The sequence below is a fragment of the Lissotriton helveticus genome, chromosome 5_1 (assembly GCF_964261635.1).
Source record: "Lissotriton helveticus chromosome 5_1, aLisHel1.1, whole genome shotgun sequence".
Taxonomy (NCBI): domain Eukaryota; kingdom Metazoa; phylum Chordata; class Amphibia; order Caudata; family Salamandridae; genus Lissotriton; species Lissotriton helveticus.
The window spans coordinates 1334600467-1334615838 of record NC_136065.1 but is presented as its reverse complement, the minus strand read 5'-3'; the positions used below and the strand labels follow the sequence as shown (position 1 = coordinate 1334615838).

Genomic DNA, 15372 nt, shown 5'->3' with positions numbered 1-15372 from the left:
GTCTCAAAACTAAGTTGATTTTATCATTCTCAGATGTGTACATGGACAAGCTTGTAACCTCCGCACACGATCGGTCTGACATCTGGTTTAAGTGCTTAAACCACGCCCTGAATTATGGAGGCAATGTCCCATTAAGATGCCCCCCATTTTTTCATCCCCCTTAGAGTCCTGCTGTGCACAAAGACAACAAAATCCTGCACACATTTATTTTGCGGTGGTTCCCTTAAATCACAACTTCTGATGCATAATGTCAGAATGCCAACGTGTTTTTATTTACATCACAATAAAAATAGTATTCTGACAACCGATTCTTTTAAAAATGAAGAATGTGAAAATGACGTGTATTAAATCACATGCAGGCACTGGCAGATGATGATAGTGGACATTTTGGCAGGGGAGATGTACAACAGCAAGGTGATGACTGAATGTTCCTGCTAGAATAGAGGAGCACAGTACATGGTTTCTGCTCTTTTTTTGTGATCGGAGGCGAAATGGCCAATAAACTTGACCTTAAACCAGCTCAATTCGTTGTAAAAGGATGGCCTGGCAGGGGCAGAACTGAAGCTTGACATACGACCGACTCCGCACCGTGCTTAACGAGCTTTCAGAGACTTCAGCCTTTCCATAAATTTCCATGCTTCCTATAGGTAGGTGGTCTCTGGTCCTGGTCTTTGTGAAGGGGTGTACCTCACTTCCAACGACCTCCAACGATACCCTTGCCGCCGCGGGCTGTTTTTGAACTAGAAGCAGGAGAAGGGAGAGTGAGTGGTTCAGGTAGTTGAGCTTTCCAGAGAAGACATATAGATTAGTGACAACACATTTTGCTCCACCTACATATACTGAGACGGCTATCGACTTAGAATAAATCTCTATTCCAAATGAATCGGAAGACACTAAATGCAGTTTGCCACTAACAAAAGACACAGAGGCATGGTTTTGTAGTTTAATTCACAAATTTGGAACCAGCAGAAGTTCTGAAATCGTACCTTACCAGCCTCATTTGGCCAAAATATGTGAGCGTGTGCAGATCAGCTTTTTCTACTGCTTCAGTTCTATTACCTGCCAAAACTGATCAGGCTTCGAGGTAGGTCAAGATTCGTGTATTCACTCCCTCAGTGGTGTAAGCTTCTGCAGAGAGATCATTTTCACTGTAACTATAATTCCTTCTTGGTGCCCATACTTCAGCTTTTCGACTTAAACTTCTCAAAGAAGTCACTGGGACCGCTCCGGCTAGTCCAGAAGCAAGCCACTAGTAGTCTCTTTGTATCAAATACTAGGACCACATGACACTTTACCCTGACCAATTACAATGGCTATCACTTGTTGAAAGTGGTGCTTGATGCCTGACAATGTCTAATTGCATTGGCTTACAAATATTACAGTTAAAAAAAGACTTAGAAAGTTGGGCCTGTGAGACAAATATGAGAACGCGACTAAGCTAAACTGACTAATACAGGCTCTCTTAGTAGTATACATCTTTCTATCTACCATCTCTTATGGACCCACTGCCTGACAGTAAAAAACGTTTCTTGTCATATACCTAATCACCTGAGGAACTTAAACCATCAAACAACTGCACTCTCATCTAGAGCCTTAACTTTGCAACCACTTGTTCATTTTCTGCTCCCTTGTGACTCCTCCCATGATTGTTTAATTCACTGGTTGTCCTAGACATGCCAAAAAGACCAACCCCTCCTCTCCAACCCAATCTTAAGTTCCCTCCTATGCAAAAATACTGCACCATTTAATGGATTCACCAGTTACATCTCCTCTCACTACAGCCCAACACTATCAGGCTTCGCCTACTCTATTTCATTGACAAGGCTATGAACCCCAAAGCCACATATATACTCATACTCCCAAATTTCTTAGCTGCAATTGTATTCATGCAGCTGTCTCCTTCTTGTTTGCATCCTCGTTTTCAGGGTAACTACTCCAGGTTTCCTAGGGCTCCTGATCTCTTCGCTCGCCTTCACCTGTTAGTGCCCCTCAGGTCTCAGTCCGTGGACCCGTGACATGCTCCATCTAGACCACATGCCCCAGCGATATTGTCTCTTCTCCTTTGGTTTCCTCGATCTTCTATCACTAATTAACACAATCTCTTTCTCCCTTGTCTCACACCCGTTTCCAAACTAAAATCTTCAGCTGCTATATAGGCATCACCCCTGAGGCCACCCTCCATGCTTTAAAGATATACCTTCCTAAATCAACTGCTCCCACAACCTGGGACTCTCCTGTTCTCTCCTGTTCCACCAGACACCCGACTCCCTCCCAGACAGCCAGGAGCCTGGGACTACAGTTTGTTTCCTACCACTTAACTTCATTAAAGTACGAAACCACCTCCCCTTCCAGACCACAAAGTCATGAATCAAAACTCTAGTTAGAACTAAGTAGACTATTTCCAGTGGCGTCCAATACTACTTCTTCTCCTCCCTCAATAATATACACATTTCTGTTCATGCTTCTCTGACACGTCCGCCACTTAACACTTCTAAAACAAAGCAGGCTGGTTCACCCTAGTCCTAAGGTTCAATGGCAATTTCTAATCCTATTATTCGACCCATGCATGGAACATCACCCTGCCTCCTTCTGCTTTCTCAAGCATGATGTCCTAGCTCGCGCTGTGGCGCATCATTTCCTGGGTCTTACGTCTTCAAATCATACTATATCTACACCACTCTGCTTCAATCCATGCATAAGTGCTGAAAAATTATAGGACCATCCTCTCTGAACCTCATACACAACACACATCTCTTCGCTCATAGATCATGGTACAACTCACACTCTACCAGCCATGGTCACCATAAGAAGTAACCTCTTGTGCAACCACCCAAAGGCGCGTCGGAGCCTCAACAAAGTGTAACGCATTAGAAAAAATGCTTTATTAATGTACAATACAAAACCTTGTAACCATTCCAAAGAACATTCATCACTTAGCCACTTATGTAAATCTTGATGTGTTTAAATGTTTTTGCATGTTGTCAAGTTATAATTATTTTTACAACTATTGCACTTTATACATGTTTGTCTACTGTACATATTTGTGTTGATTCTTTGTTGGAAGTATTTTTCAATGTCAATGTCCAGTTTTTATGTTTGTGGAATTCATTTTCTATGATATCACTATATGAAATGGTATTAATAAAATGAAGTTTTAATAAAAGTTAGCGTACACTGAGTCTGTAATATCATGATTGTTCTGGAGTAGGTCTTGTCATAAGCTTGACCATTTGTTGCCTAGGGGTGTTATTTTTCTCAAATCTTTTTTCCTGCCCTAGGAACAGTTAACAGTAGCAGGGGGTCCTTTATTTTGCAATTAGGTAAACCATTGTTAAACCGTTCCAAAGCCACCATGCGCATCCTCAAGGTGTTGATTCTTCTAACGTTTCAGCCCCTTTGTGGTGGATGCCTGCCCTGGTCAGCTCCGAGAGAACTCCTTCTGACAGACCAAATGGGTAGGGAAATCTCACCTTTTGAAAACTTGGAAACACAGCCAGCTGAACCCCCTTCAAGAACTGCATATACTTGCACCCCACTGACCCAGAAAAGTGTAAATGTGATCAAATTGTTTTATCCCTTATTGATCTCACCTCTCACAATTAGCTACCCTTCTAACAACTTTTCTTATTTAGTGTTTCTGTGGCCATGTTTGGCACTTCTGGTTGATGTCCTCAGAGGGCATCCACCAGAAGAGGCAGTTCCTTGGTAACCTGTCCTGTGAGCTCCTCGAGGGCAAGGGAAAGCCAGCCTTGCACTGCCGTCCATAAATTAGGAGAGGTGGTAACACTGCATGTGATGGGAAGGTATGGTCTGGGGCTTGATTTCTGTAGTAAAATAAATGAAAGTCAGCCGTTTGGCATGTTTCTGGGAAGGTTTATTTGCGTGGATCATGGAGAGGAAGTGCTTTGTGCTGTGTCAGACTGACTGTGGTACATTTCCAGGAATATCTCTGGCATGGTGGACAGATGTGCAGGAGTAATGCCACACTAAATTCAAGAGACAACGTCTGTGGTGCTGTGAACTTTAGGAAGGTTTCTGCTGAGGCAAACTGACGGCAAGCTGTCTGTGCTGTGGTTCTCTACTGTCCCAAACAGATATGGGTATTAAAGTTATGAAAAAATATAATTTGACCAGCACTGTTTCTGAAGAAGACAAACTGCTCAACTTCACAAACTTACGGAGTGTTACCTTTGCATAAACACCAGCGGTTGAAAAAGTATGACAAAAAACCCCATTGGAAAGAGGTTTCTACTACAAAGGCTTTCTTTGCAAGAGGATTCTTCTGGTGGAAAAGAGACTAACATTTTCCCTTCAAGAAAACATAAGGACTTTTAAACTGACTTTGTTTGTAAATGGCCCCAACTTTGTGACTTTTTTGTGCCATTTTAAAAATACTTCACAACGTATCCAAATTTTGCACAGCCCTAGTATTCAGCCACATCACCCTAGATCAATACTTTTTTGGACTCCTGGTCGCTAATCCTGATCCTTCCTCTAAGGGTCAGTGGGGTAAGTTGGGTTGGAGCCAGCATTTTATGTGTTGCAAACCTGGAGCTTCAAGGTTTGGGCTGGACTGTTCCTATTGGAGCAGGGTCAAAGCTGGATTCCATATGGCTGGGCCCAAACTGAGGTGGCATGGTGTGGAAAACAATGATGGATTGTGATGTGGCTCAGAGCAATCATGATTGGCTCAGATTAAATCGGGAATTCCACCCTTCACTGTTTTTGTATATTTGTGACCTTAAAAATAGTAGTATCCCAAAATATGCTCCTCAAACAGCAATTCACACCTGCAATGTCTTGTACGAAGATGCTGGGTCACAGCCAGGCTCACAACTAGATGAAAGAAATGCACTTACCTGATGGGTGTGTACAGAGCAATGCAAATATACTAAACACATGGAAAATCAGCAAATACCACAATATTATAAATACTAGGTGGCTGTGCATGAATGCATAATAAAAGATGTTCAGCTTTTATTATGGCAATGGTAGTAGTTTTGTAGTAGACTAGGAAGCACATATAACAATAGTGACAAAGGGACCCCGATTACAGATCAGTGTGATTAGTGGGTCGAGGAGGGGATTTGGGGAGAACAACTTCTTTAACGACAAGGTCAAATCTCTGAGACACAATATGAAGAGGGACAAATGCCAGAACTTTGAAGCAGGCTCACCTTTTCCTGAAACCGGGAGCGGTACAGGAGGCGGCAGGGAGAGAAGGAGGAGAGAGAGAAAAAACAGAGACTGGTGAACAGCACGGACTTGTGTAAATGCAATGTTTTTCACTGGGAATTCTGACATGATTATCCTGCCTGATACCAATGCAGAGGGTTCCTGAGAGGGGGTGTTGGGCCTAGCCCTTTTTGCAGGATTATCCCCAAACTTTTTGTCTTCTTCCTCCTATTTGTTTTACCTGTTTTTGTTGGCTTTAGAACTCTGAGCTCTATACCACTGCTAATCAGTGCTAAAGTGCATATGCCTCCTGTGTAAATTGTGATTATGTTTGGATATTCGTGATTGGCATGTTTGATTTACTGGCGAGTCCTTAGTAAAGTGCACTGTGGGTGCCCAAGGCCTGTAAATCTAATTCCACTGGTGGGCCTGCAGTACTGATTGTACCAACCACATGAGTAGCCCTGTAGACATGTCTCAGGCCTGCCACTCCAGTGTTTGCAAGTGCAGTTTCAAACTGCTATGTCAACCTGGCAAGCTCAAACCTTCCCTTTTATTACATGTAAGGCACCCCTAAGATAGGCCCAATGTAGCCCTATGGGCAGGGTGCAGTGTATGTGAAAGGTAGGACATGCACATGTGTGTTTTACATGTACTGGATAGTCAAATACTACTAATTTTGTTTTTTCACAAGGACTCTCCCATAGGTTACCATTAGAGTTGCCTTGTTACATGTGTGTAACTTTCAAATGGGAAGAGATAGAGATTTGGAGTTTGGGTTCCCTGAACTCAGAATTAAAAAACACATTTTTCTGTGAAGGTGGTTTTTAAATTGTGTGTTTGAAAATTCCACTTTTTAGAAAGGTGGCATTTTCTTGCTTTACCATCATGTGCCTCTGCCTGCCAGTGGAATCCACGTCTGGTTTAGAATGGCAGTCGGGCTGTTTGTGCATTCACTCTAGACAGTTACATAAAGAGAGCTGAGGTTTGCCCTGCCTAGCCTGATTGTCATTACTAGGCTGATTGGCCTTCCTGAGCTAGAGTGGTGGGAGGAGTTGTCACTGACACCTGAATAGGGCTGTGCCTGTCCTCTCACAATGCTGTCTCCACCCCCCTGTAGTGTGTCCGGAGCCAGGACAGGGCAAGGCAGGATCTGTGCACTACAAAGTGTATCCTTTGAAGCATGCCTACTTCAGAAGGCAAAATGGAGTATAAGTATTGGACCTGTAACCCCACATTTTTAGAACACTTCTGGATCAAGTAGAGATTCTGCCAAGAAGAATAGCTGGAAAAGCTGTAGGAGGAGAACTGCCACTCTGCTGTTGCTGTGTTTTGCTGGCCTGCTGCTTGCTGCTTCTGTCTTGGGCAGAAGAAAGACTGGACTGTACTTTCTTATCTAATTTATCAAGGTTCTCCAAGGGCTTGTTTGTGCTTGCCTCCTGTTGGAAGTCTCAGGCGCATCAAAGACTTCATCTGCAGCTCTTCTGAACTCCGCTGCTGGGAGTTATGACCTGCCAAGTGGTGCCAATTCCTGTTTTGGGCCCTTGGGAATGGTTTTGCTGCTTCAAGAGCCGAAACCTCTCGCATCGCTCTTCAGCGCCATTTTTCACGCCTCAAGCTTGCTGTGCAGATGAATAAAACAACGCATCACCACGGCTGAAAAACGAGGTAGCACCTGTTCTTGGCTGGAAGAACCATTGCAGACCTAGTCCAGAGCACCGTGCCTGTAACCTCCAAGACCCCAACTACAACTCCGACGCAGGCTCTGCTGTGAGGCTGAAGGAATCATCGTATCACCTGCTCGAGGCAGGAAGAATGACGCATCGATTGTTTTGCCGCTACCATTTCAACTCCAGCGCATCCGGATTGCCCATGCATCGCACCTGGGTGCCAACTTTCCAGCGCATTGCCCGGCAGTAAGGAGCTGCTCTCTGAATTTGAAGCATCACTTCTCCTTGCAGTAAGGAATCAAGACAACACATCTTCGGTGTGCAGCAGAACTGATGCCTCCATTCCCCTGGGTCTCAAGAATTGACACATTTCTTGTGTTTTCTGATGCTTCCCTCCCTCATACAAAGGCCTTGCCGCTGAGATAGACCTGCCTGTTTGTGCCAAGATACCAAGGGGAAGATCAGGGGTCAATCTTGAGGGTGTAACCCCCTTACCCTGACTAGAAGGAAGGGTCCCTACTTTGACAGGGTGCATACCACTGCCAACTATAGACCCCCATTTCTAACAGGGGAAAAACCAGTTCTGTAAAAGGCAGGTAGGCTTGTCAAGTGCCGAACACTTCCAGACCACGTCAAGCCAAAACCTTATTTACCTGGGCTTGGAGGCGTTCTTGCTCTGGTGTAACATAACTTCTAAGAGATATAAGCTCCAAGTGAGGATAACCCCTTAATATTAGGGGCTGGATGTCCAAGTCTACCAATGCTGCATGAGTTAAGAGGTGCTACAACACTTTTTCAGAGTTGGATTGCTGGCCAGCAACATCACCTCTCTATTATCATAGGAGTTCAGAATAATCCAGTTACTACTTAAAGACTGAATGCTCCATATTAGCCAATGTCTAGTGGTAGGAGAGTCTAAGGAAGGAGTGGCTAACCACGATTGCTTTTTCAATGGCATTTTCAATATATGTTGCAAAAATGTGCGTTGATGAGATACTGTAATTTATTGCGCGCACATTCTTTAAACGCTCAGCCATAGCAAAGGTACCACCAATAGTACATACGGTGCCGGGGAATGTAATAGCCATTAAGAAGGTGGTGTTATAACAAAATAAAATACAAAACAAGCCTATTATGCCAGATATCTTCTGCCACAGGAAGGACTGTGTACTTTGGAGAAATAATGCTCCACAGTGTTATGTTATGTTATCTAAGCTTATAAAGCCCACAGCTGCCCGAGCAACAGGGCGTCCCGGCGCTGACAGCAGAAAAAAAGCCACAGAAAGGAGCTAGGGCTTACAGCGGAAGGAAGAGATAGGTTTTAATTGCCTTCCGGAAAGCCAGATAGTTGGTCACACAGCGAATCTGTAAGGAAAGGGAGTTCAAAAGCTTTGCCGCCGGGGTGCGAAAAGAACGCCCGCCAGCCGTAACCTCATCCCCCGGGGGACAGTCACCAAATACTGCCCCATAGAGCGAAGGTGGCCAGCAGGAACATAGGACAAGAGCAGGTTGGCCTGAATGCATGGGGAAGAAAAACTCAAAATTTTAAAGGCTATGCAGAAGGCCTTAAACTCAATTAGCTTGGCCACTGGCAACCAGTGTAGCTGGCGGACAGCCACGTCCGGTGGTAGGTGTAACTGCAGGGCGGTGACGTAGGGAGGGGGAGGGGCAGGGTGGGGGGTTGTAATGTATGGATTACGGACTTTAACAGGTAAGTAAACATATACATTAATAAAACGAATTTCGTTGTGTGCACTGCATCACCAAATGCGATGCAGTGCGCGCAACGAAATTCGTTTTATATATTTATATGTTTACTTACCTGTCAAAGTCCGTAATCCATACATTACAACCCCCCACCCTGCCCCCCCTCCCTACGTCACCGCCCTGCAGTGACACCTACCACCGGCCGTGGCTGCTGGCGGATGGGATTGGTTGTAGAGCACCTTCTGGGGAGACTGAGCAGGTTCGGGCAGCCGCGTTTTGGACCCTCGGCAGTCGCATGACCTCTGCCTTGTTGGTCCCTTAATAGAGAGAGCTGGCATAGTCAGTCTCGACAAGATAGAAGCCTGGATGATGACAGTGAAGCACTGAAATGTAATATCCCTTTACCAGTATGTCACATAACTGTGCTTTTTGAATGTCAGGGATGACGAAGTATACTAAATATTGTTGCAGAGGCCAGTGCCAAGCAAGATGTTTTGTGTCCTCTGCCAACTCATCCTTACTAGCTAGGGTTGCTAGATTACTAGTCTACTAGATTAGGTGCTTTGTAGAACTGAGTTCATGCTGATCAGGTTCTTCCTCTACTTACTTAGAAGGTACCCCAGCCAGCTTGTCACCTACCCATGCAAGAGGGTTGGAAAGGAAGGTGCAGACTACTGTTGTGCGAAAGTGAGATGAAGGCAGCCTCCCACTAACCAAGTCAGCGAGACTTCCCAATGTCCAAAATAATTTTGATAAAAGTATGTTACTTACTTAATTGAATTTTTTGTATGGCATTATCTATACTTGAGGAGCTATAATTTATTTGTGTGTATTACATTGAGAGCTTGTGATCACTTCATTTTTAGTGTGTGATATTATCAATTATCGGTACATTGCTACATTTATGTATTTGTATCTAATGGTAATACTTAGTTTGGTAATCAATATGTTCCTGATACTCTATTTATAACTAAAAATGAATGTGACCTAAGCACAGGACTGAGGGACCCAAGGTTGACTCTTACCCAGAATTTTAGTGCCAATCAATGTTACAGTAGCTCGATTAGTTAATGCTAGTGCTGCACAGAATTAAGAATATCACAAAGGAGGGAAAAGGTATGTGAATAACATATGTGAAAAATTAGTAAAACCTAGTATATACTAAAAAAAACCTGTAACGGCCACCATCACAAAGTGAACAGAAACACAATAATTCTCATTAGATATCACCTGCCAGACACAGCAAGCTGTCTGGTTGCAAAAGGCCTATTTGCGAACTTACATTGGGCTTAGAGCCTGCCCAGAGCTTTCTACAGGTTGGCTTTTTGTCATTGTCATTTCCTTGCCTCATAGTCTACTGCTTTCATTGTCTATCTTGTTCCATCTTGAGTTTGTCCCTCCATTGCCACATTCACTTGATTGGCTGACTTTTGTCTTTCCACTGCATATTTTTAGGGAATTCTTTTTTTTTCATTTTGGTTAAACAGTTCACAGGAGTGCACGTGTTTCCCAGCTGTCTTCCTTGTGTGCTTCTCTCTCCCCAGCACTCCGTGTTGCTCTATATAGCTTGTGTGCTTCTACCCTAACCTCTGCATTCCATGTTTTTCTCTCCCTTGTGTCCTTCTCCACAGGCTCCATGTTGCCATCTCGCTGGTAAGGTTCTTTTTAGGTCTCGCCTAGAGCGCAGCACGCATGCGTTGCTCTAGCAGAGAGCCTCTTGGCATCGCTACAGCTTTTCTCAGCTTTTCTTGAAGTTCATGGTGCTCACACGCTATTGGACTTTGCATGCGTCTTTATAAAAAGACAGCACGCAATTGGACAAAGGTGGGTGCATGTCCCACCTTTGTATCCGCCCACGGCCTACGGCTTGTGAGAGAGAGCAGCAGCGCCATCTGTTTCCAATTATCGCGCCCGCGTCTCGCGCTCACGTTAATTGTAAACAGATGGCGGTCGGGCTGGCCTTCACCATTCACGGGACGCTGCCCGGCACACGGACTTGAACCTACCTCTAGTGCGTTATTTTAAAGATCTGTCATTTGAGTTTCCGATCTGCTAAATTAATCGTGTCTGCTACGTCTCTATGCCCACGTATGCATCACAGTTCTCTCTATTACTATTCCTGACAAGTCTTACTAGAGACCCTTCCAATACCCGACTCCCTATTTGGCACCGCACCACACCACAAGCCCTGCCCACTCTCCATGGTGTGATGATTCCAGTCCAAACACAAGCTCGGTTTCTGGAAATGACAAAGTCTCGCGGGCTTGTTTTTTTTTTAGTTGCCACCCGCAGAAACATTTACAGCTACCTGACAGATGTACAATACTTTGAAACATGTCTATCAGAGCTGTATCTTTGTGTCAGGCGGGGCTGAAACAGCTTTCCGGGCACACACACAGCTGCAACCGAGTACTTCACAGGTCTTCAACCTTTTCGATGCATCGGACGGCCCCTGGCCGTCCTCCATCATGGTGGGCGTGTGCATCTGATGGACGGGGGCCGTCTGATCTGCGCACATGTCGGATTCGGCCGGACCCCGGCAGAATGTCCGCCGTGGCGAAGTGGTTAAAAGACCATTTACTTGTTAACTTGTTGTTTTTTCACCCCTTCTTAGAGCCCCTGCATCTACACTCTGCCAATTGCTAGAATAATTAGCCCCCTCCAAAATTTTTATTGGCCCCCCCGAAATTTCACTCTAGTTGTGCCTCTGGCTCTCATCTACCACATTGTCTTCACCACAGACCCGATTTATGATTTCTCAGGCCAGTTGTTCCCCTGTGATGTTTTGAGGGAAGGTGGTGGAGCGTGTGGATAGTAAAGTCACGTGGCTTTGAATACTTACACCTTCTGATGGTCACTGACTCGGTTCCTCAGGACGTTTATCTGCAAGAGAAGATCATTGTAAATGTCCAAGTGACAGTACCAAGGTTTGAATTTTTTGCAGATTGATATAGCACGAACTCGACCCGAAGGTATCAGAGCACTTTACATGAGCACTAGTTGCGTTACTGAGGGACACATTCATTATTTGGTAGGCACTGGGAGATTACGTGATTTGCCCAGAGTCACAGGATGTTGAGCATCCATGCTGAGACTCCAACACAGTCCTACAGCTTCGAGGTCGACCGCTCCAGCCCTTAGGCCACATCCTCTCCCTTTTTTTTAGGACACTTGGCACAGACTTACTGCGCAACAATCAGCAGCAAAACAGTGAAGGTGCGAAGACTCGTCCGAGCTTACAAGTATAAGAGAAAAGCTTCCAATTAACCCAGGCAGTGCATCATACAGTAGACCACCCCTTCCAAAAACATAAGACTGTTTCTGCAGGTGGATGAAGGCTCTCTCCTGATACTGTGTGTTTGTGCTGTTTGTGCTTCTCTTATTGACGACAAGCCATTAGGGCTCGCCCTCAACAATCAAGTTTTTTTGGCAACAGCACCCGGCGTGTTTGGACCTGCTGCAGACTGTGAGATCCAAAAGTGCAGATCCCTGAATCCCAAGTGTCCTTAGCTAACAATCCCAGTCCGAGTGAATGTGACTCCCATGTCATGGGGTCAGTAAGCATCTATATGAGGTACACCCTGGTAGCACAGGCTCTCTGTGACAACCAGTTTCTCACTACAAATTATTTAATGGCTTGTGGTGTGGATTTGAAAATCAGATTTGGTTTCCAAGCTGTGTCTAAGAACTGAAGTCCCTGAGAGCCGTACACACAAATTATAATGGATTACACGAGTTGTCAGAATTGGGTGATTTTGCTGTTAAATGAACAATACCCTGCCCTCATAAAGCCGCAGGTTAAAAGTGGAGCCAAGTGCGCACTAGGAACAGACCAATAAGGAACTCTAGTGACAGCCAAGTAAAGACTTTTCAAATAGTGCGAAATGGATTATGGGATGAAACAATGTAATTCTCCTGCCTTATTCGTATGAAAAAAAGTTAATATGCTTTTAGTGCCCGTGATACCATGTTTTAAGTTTTAGGCTACCATTTAACACTGCAAATTATTTTAGGAGTTGCACTTTTATTCCATAACCAAACCAGATGGACTACAAACATAATGTTACAATGCATTGAAATGTAAAAAATGTAAAAAGCAGGTTACATCTGTGACACTAAACCACAAGATGATCCCACCTTCAAGACCTTACAGTGTTTAAGGAGATTCAGGGAAACACTACAGGTGGTGCAAACCATCACAATAAATTTGTATCTTTCAAGGGTTCACATTGAAGTCTCATTTTTCAACCCTTACTTTATTGTTCATAAAGTTCCTTTTATCCACTGCCTATAAAGCTGTATATCTGTACTGTTCGACATAGCATCAGTTGATGCACTTACCAATAGTGAAAAGAAACTGTGACCTAACTCTGTTGTCTAAGCTGGAAGCTACCAATCTTTTTTATTTTCTGGATTGAGGTAAAACTGCTACGGGAATGTAAGGATGATATTACAATGACTAAGAAAGCAAAATGGCGGTTCAGGATTATAAGAAAATAAAGCAAGACTTTGAAATGATTTAGTTAGAGACGAGACAAATAAATAAATAATTTGCCACATCTAGAAACAGGTACTGATTGTTGGGGGAATAGAGCGCCAACCTGTTGGTAGTGTCTAGTCTACCTTGGGCAAGACCTGTAATCGACAGCAGCATCCTGGAGATTGAGGGTGCTACAGAACTGTGAAATTGCATTTACCTCGTATTTCTGCCGCTTGAATTTTTCTTGCAAGTCAAACTTTTCTGCTTGTAGCTCCTTCTTCCGCTGCCACATCTCTTTAGCTTTTTCCCTGTGGAAAGAGACACAGAACAATGAACACCTTCTTGAACATATTAGAAAGGCAGCAGCAGAGGGCTGTAAAATGTCAAACGTGTACAAGATTTACCTAATAATAAAAACGCAGAGAGTTGAAGACTACTTTATACTTAGAGTACACCTCTGAGCAAATCTGATATGGAATAATAATCCTAAACTGGACACATAGGAAATGCAGTTCATATATAGGCAGACAGTTAAACCCAAGTAGGTAAGGGGGTCTTGAAGCTATCTCAATACAGATCAACATCAAAGTGAATGCAGTCATTGTGGTTTATTAAACAGTACCAGCTCCGACCACTAGGTGGAAGTAAAATACCAAAACATAAACTTATGAGGCCTTAAATCGGAGTTTGCAAGTGACCAAAGAACTCTGCCGCACTACACAGAGGTCCGTAAGTAGCGGACTGCGATAGGTCATGCTTCTTGCGCTGATTTTTAGCGCCTAGGGCCTTATTTATGAAGGCCTTACGCCGTTGGTGCGTCACTTTTTCCCATGTTAAAAGGGACGCACCGGCGGCGCAAGGCCTTCATAAATAAGGCCCCTAGTGTTTATCCCGTGCTGTGAACTCAACGCCAATGGCACCACACGCAGCGCAAGAGGGCACTGTGCATGTGCAGCTCATGCAAAGATGCAGCTCTATGGCCCTTAGAGGACTCATCCTGTGGCAACTGTGCATCAGCCTAAATTACATTTTGGCACTTGGCCAATCCCACGACTTTTCTGCAGCATGGGCTTCTTAAATGGACTCAGCACTCTTCCCCAGTCAAGGTGGTAACAACGTAGACAAACAACCAATGATCAGGATGGAGACCGTCGATGGACTCAGGACACAGCCTGAGGTCAGGAAGATGAAGCCACCAGGGCATGTGCGCATCACCCACTACAGGAACTGTGGGAGAGAAGAACACACAGCAGAGAATTGCCGCCCAAGGAAGAACATACTCCAGCTGCAAGAAACTAAACCATTTGCAAGTTTGTGCAGATGTGGACGAGAAGCCAGTGGGCCAGAGGTAGAGCTGCCCCACGAAAGTGATCCGTAACCTCACACTCAATGAAACTGAGCCACAGAACCAAACGTCAAGTTGCAAGTGGACAGGAGACATTCAGGGCACTGACCAATAAGAAGATGAAGACATTTTCCTCATATCCTTCACAGAACAACTCTAGAAGAGCTGAAGATCATAACCAATGTGCAAAATAGTCATAGCTGGTATGACTGTCTAAGCACTCATTGACCCAGGGGCGTCAGTGAAAGTTATGAGCCAGCACCAGTATGTTCACCTAAGACCAATACCAATTCTGTCACCATCTGGGACCACAATATGCACCTACGGAGGCGAGGAACCACTCCCAATAGTCGGGACAACTGATGTCTCAGTGCAGAACCAAGACAAGGGAACGCTGGCCAGATTCTACCTTGTGAAACTAGACTTAGAAACCTTAGTTGGGTGCCACACAGTCGAAGGACTCTGACTCGTATTCTTTGCTAGGAAGACATTGTATGCTAACACCCAAACTAGTTCCAGGGCTTGGGATGCCCCAAAGGGCTCCTAGTGAAGCTAAACATCAATAAGATGGTTAAACTGATCTCCCTGCAACATCATAGGGTACCTTTCCACCTGCGACCACTGGTTGAACAAAATCTGGAGAAGTTTGAAAAATAAGAGTTTATCAAAAAAGTCCCCAAGTCTACTCCATGGGTATCCCCAATGGTAATTTTGGAAAAACCCTGACAGGCAGGAAAAATGTGGCTGTGTATTGACATGCGCTTCCCCAACAAGGTGATCATGAGGGAGAGGCACACCAACCATGGATGATCTAATCACCGAGCTCAGTGGAACCAAGTGGTTTTCCAAGCTCAACCTGAATGCAGGCTATCATGAACTGTAACTAGATCAGGGCAGCTGATATATAAGAACTTTCTCAACACACCTCAATCTGATGAAGTACAAGAGACTACATTTTGGGATCTCCACAGCTGCAGAAGTATTCCAAAACACAA

At 44.5% G+C, this 15372-nt stretch overlaps 1 protein-coding gene across 1 annotated transcript in view; it reads right to left on the bottom strand.

Annotated features, from left to right (window-relative positions):
- Window positions 1–250: 250 nt before the first annotated feature.
- The window catches only part of TNNT2 (troponin T2, cardiac type), a 136117-nt gene continuing 120995 nt past the window's right edge, over window positions 251–15372 (bottom strand). The window contains exons 13-15 of the mRNA XM_078641246.1: window positions 13250–13340; window positions 11395–11435; window positions 251–740 (exon numbers count right to left, since the gene is read on the bottom strand). Coding sequence (XP_078497372.1) covers window positions 689–740; window positions 11395–11435; window positions 13250–13340 — 184 coding nt within the window. The 3' untranslated portion in view covers window positions 251–688. The remainder of the gene's footprint in view (window positions 741–11394; window positions 11436–13249; window positions 13341–15372) is intronic.